Source organism: Bidens hawaiensis, unplaced genomic scaffold (assembly GCF_021521415.1).
Source record: "Bidens hawaiensis isolate Kalapana, Puna unplaced genomic scaffold, B.hawaiensis_p1.1 tig00011138_1, whole genome shotgun sequence".
In the NCBI taxonomy this organism is placed as follows: domain Eukaryota; kingdom Viridiplantae; phylum Streptophyta; class Magnoliopsida; order Asterales; family Asteraceae; genus Bidens; species Bidens hawaiensis.
In genome coordinates, this window is record NW_027491860.1 from 1 (window position 1) to 4,865 (window position 4,865).

Below are 4,865 nucleotides of genomic sequence, written 5' to 3' on the forward strand. Positions count from 1 at the left end.
TGTGTAGATAACTATTGCAAGAATGTAAGAATGGTTATAAGTGTTTGCCCTGTTTGTTTAATATGCTTACTTATGTACGATTGCAAGAGTCAAGTAAAGAGTAACATTCAGGAGTCAAGGTGGCAGACCCTTCTAATATCTGGGAAAGAGTTTGGGCGGAAGATCCTTATAATATATGTGCAAGAGTAGAGTGTCCGACTCAATGATATCGGTGCAAGAGTTAGGGCGGAAGACCCTTATACTATTTATGCAAGAGTAGAGTGGCCGATTCTATGATATTGGTGCTAGACTTAGGGCAGCATACCCTTATAATATATGTGCAAGAGTAGAATGGCCGACTCTATGATATCGGGGGCAAGAGTTAGGGTAACAAACCCTTATAACATTTGAGCAAGAATGTAAGAATAATTGTGTGATTATGTAAGAATGTGTAAGAGTAGATATATGTATATGTAAGAGTAATGAAAGAGTATGTAAGAAGTAAGAAAGTAAGTACAATTTGAAGGTAAGAATAGCATCTTCGTATACGAATACGTATGTTTTATGTGTAAGACTATAACCTGTGACTTGTTAAACTAGAACTCACTCAGTGTAGCTGACTTTTAGTATGCACACATGTGAGTAGAATGAAACAGCTGGTTTGAGGTGGGACACATAACATCAAAGAATAAAACTGGCATTGGAAGAAGAAAAAGTAATGTTATGTTTTTATGTTTTGAACTTGAAAGACAAGTGTTAATGTTATCTGAAAGAGTTTTAGTTATTTGTAACAAATGGTTGAATTTTTTATTTTCAGCGCAAGTTTTAATTCATTATGATATTTAGGACTGTGTTTATGAGTAAATCCAACGCCAATGTAGGGCTGCCGAGACTTGGGCTTTACAGTTGGCACGGTTGTGATGACTTGAATTTTTGTCAGTCCAACCTTATACGTGGGTAGCCACAGTCGTGCTCCATGATGTGACCTTTTTTGTTGTGACATGACCCGCACTTAGTCTATGGCTTGGGTAATCTTGAGTAGTATATATGTATGTATATTATTGCTACAACCCCACTACACCCGTAAAACGAAAACTACCATTTGCTGACTGAATGCATGACGTAAGTCGCCCCATTGTGTAGCCCCTCTACTACATATAGCTTTATAATGTGAAGATGAACTATAAATGTATAATAATAGATGGTATAATTTTGTGCCGAAAATATCACCAAACAAACCAAATACAAAACATATTACTATTTTATAACATCCAGCCGAAGAATAAAATATATTAGCGTTCTTTATTTTTTGTTATCAAATCTTTTGAGACTTTCTTCTCGTCTCTTTAGATGTCAACATCTAGACCCAAAAAAATTGTAACCTTGCCAAGTAATGAGACAACTTGTTGGCAGCCCTTAATTTGTGGATGTGATACCTACTTTTGGACTAGTAACCACCACATGGCACCACTCTCCTCTCTTTGGCCGATCTCTTTCCTCGTTTCCATCATCATCATTTTGTTGTTGCCTTCCTTTGGGTGGATTCCACAACGCTCCATCGATCATTTTGTCATTTTTCATCACAAGAAAGAACCTTCTTTCCAATTAAATTTAGCATGTTCTCTGGGTACATCAAAAGGTTGTCATATTAGGCATTTACACCTTTTTTACACTTCTTTGTTAAGAACTGATCCCTAGATCATAAGGATATTGCATCTTCTACTTGATCTACATTTCACATTTTATGATCAGAGTTGCACCGTATCTTTTCGAGTGTTCGATAGTTGTAGCGTGTCATGATCTGGCTGGTGAGATTAGTGTCAAAAGGATCATATCAAATAAAGATAGAGAGTGAATTCTGTAAATAGCATTCAAAACTAGTCTAGTTCATGCTAAGCAATTGATTGGTGCATTTCTTGTTTTGATCTTTTGGGAGTTGTGATTAGTATTGTGTCTCTAGATGAAGAAAGAAATTAGACAACTGCATCTGAAAACATTAGCCCTTTATTTTGTGATACTTGTATGTGGCATAGGGCTTGGGGCTACACTAATCTTTTGCCTTTATAGTATACCCTTAAACTCAAAACTGAAGCAATACTTTTCACTTGAAGTTCCCTCCAATTTTGAAGACCAACCAAGAGTCTACCCTATAAATCCTCAAGTGATAACCCAAAAACAGAGCACCACCTCCCCCACAAACATTGTGGTCAATAACACAACCAAAAAGAGTGTTAAAGAAGAACCAAAAGAGGAATCCGAAACACCACGACCCGCTGCATCAAGCGCATTTTTACACAGCATGACGGACGAAGAGTTGGTTTGGAGAGCGTCGATGGTGCCTAGAATACGCAAGACTCCATTCAAGAAGATTCCGAAGGTTGCTTTCATGTTCTTAGTTAGAGGAAGGTTACCCTTGTCTCCCCTTTGGGCTAGGTTCTTTAGAGGTTATAAAGGATTTTACTCCATTTACGTTCATACTCAACCATACTATGTTGGTGAAGTGGCTCCGGAGCCTATGTTTCAAGGAAGAAGAATTCCAAGTGAGGTATGCTCATATATACCGGATTAAACCTCTCTTTTATTTGGATTGTCTTCTTGGTTATTCATACATTTATATCCCAACAAATTGGCTGTAGAAATAAAAGAAACTAAATACTGACACAACATCCACAAATATATTCATCAAGTTACATATGAGATGCGCACCAATTTATATTTTAATTTATATGAGAAAATGATCCATTTTTGGGGAAAGTTAGGGAGCATTAGTTGTATATTTTGTACGACATTAGTAACTTTCTAACTATTAACTTTAACAACTTAAGTTTTCTTATTTATTATTTATTTATTTATTTATTATTTGTTTTAACGACAACTCAAACACCCATCTACTACTACTTCTAAATTCCACCAATAATATAATCAACACCAGGATCTGAACCCTCGTATTCTCATCAAGAGCCTAGCTGGAATGCCATTCCAATGTTACCAGCATTTTTGTAGTTCAATTAGCATAAATTTTAATTTCACACTGAATTGATGCTACATAGAACGGTTAAAGTTCTTAGTCACCTTAAAGAATTCTATATCTACATTACTTATGTTACTTAAGTCATTTAGTGTACGTTTTTATTATATATTTAGTAATGATAGAAGTTCACCAAAATTATATATGAATTGAACAATAAAACACGTCCTATATTTTATTATGTGTGCAGGTCGTTACATGGGGAGAAATAAGCATGGTGGAAGCCGAGCGACGGCTGCTAGCAAGCGCATTGCTTGATTTCTCAAATGAAAGATTTATCCTTCTTTCTGAGGCATGCATTCCCCTCTACAACTTCTCAACCATTTACTCATATCTCATCAACTCCAGAAAAACTTTTGTTGAGTGTTATGACCAAGAAGGGCCCGTCGGGCGTGGACGATATGACCATAACATGGAACCAGTGGTCACATTACAACAATGGCGAAAAGGGTCCCAGTGGTTTGAAGTGGACCGTCACCTAGCCCTAGAGGTCATATGTGACAAGAAATACTACCCATTGTTTCGAGACTACTGCAAGCCCGCTTGTTACTCAGATGAACATTACATCCCAACATTCTTGAATATTGAGTACCCGCTCATAAATTCGGATCGATCATTGACATATGTTGACTGGTCTAAAGGTGGACCTCATCCCTACAGGTTTGGAAGGTGGGAAGTGACAGTTGATTTATTGAAACAAATGCAGAATGGAACCGAGTGTATGTACAATGGAGAACCTACAAGGGTGTGTTTCTTGTTTGCTAGGAAGTTTATACCGAGTTCTTTGTTTAGGTTATTAGAGCTTGCTTCTGAGGTAATGCATTTTTGAAGTTAACATGTAAAACCTTAATTAAATTTCAACCGAGAGACATGTGTTCAGTTTTACTTGTCTTTTTACTATCTTCCATAAACTTTTCCGAATATCAAACAAGCAGTCCTCATTTTCATGGGATCGGGTGTGGATGCATAACAAACAATGAGGAACATCTAAAGAGCATCCCACTTTGATCAAAGCCCTTACTAACCACCACATTAAATGATACACCGTTTTTCAAACATACACTACGTTGTCGTCACATTATTATCTACTTCTACAACTAATCTATATAAATCAAATTACCTTTTAAATATAATTTTTTATATGTTCAAATAGTAAAATATAATTCAAAGTTAAATAAAAAACAAGAAACTAAATAATTACATAAATACAAATAGAGCATTACATAATTCAACATATCAATAAAAACTACGCTAAAGCCTTGCTTACTTGCAGCGACGCTTGTATTATTAAAAGGATTATAAAGGTTTGGACGGGGTAGGCTATAACGTATCCCCCATGACTAGATAAATTTTATTTTAAAATGTGATTTAATATATAGTATAGGTCGACTAATTAATGTGTTTGATGAGATTTCACAACTTAACAAGGTTTTCATTATTCAAAGAAGGTTGGGTAACCGAAACCGACAAAAGTCGCGTTGACGTGGTCGCCACGACCCTTAAATATTACCGACCTAGTAAACGCCGTTATAAATATGTTATTATTTGTGTCATCCGGTATACAATTTCTTTTAGTTCTAGCACCGTCACAAACATAACAAAACCAATAAAATTCACGTCGACTCGCTGTTGCAACACATGAGTTCTACAAAACGAATAAACGTCGTATCAAGTATGTTACTATTTATACAATAAGCTATATGAGTATTCAAGGCATGTACTAGTTAAAATTTTTGAGTTTAGCGACATTACCGTAACTAAGCTAACCCATATTAACCTAATATGTGTCGCTTTGATCATAAGTTGCATGTGTGATGATATTGTACGTTTTGGGCTCTTACCAATTTATTGTTTGGAT

At 35.8% G+C, this 4,865-nt stretch overlaps 1 protein-coding gene across 1 annotated transcript; it reads left to right on the forward strand.

Moving 5' to 3' along the window:
- The first annotated feature begins 1,151 nt into the window (after positions 1–1,151).
- On the forward strand, positions 1,152–3,889 carry LOC143537158 (glycosyltransferase BC10-like). Its single transcript, XM_077030986.1, has 2 exons — positions 1,152–2,524; positions 3,198–3,889. The coding sequence occupies exons 1-2, from the start codon at positions 1,940–1,942 to the stop codon at positions 3,834–3,836; spliced, it is 1,224 nt and encodes a 407-aa protein (XP_076887101.1). The 5' UTR covers positions 1,152–1,939; the 3' UTR covers positions 3,837–3,889.
- The last annotated feature ends 976 nt before the right edge of the window (positions 3,890–4,865 follow it).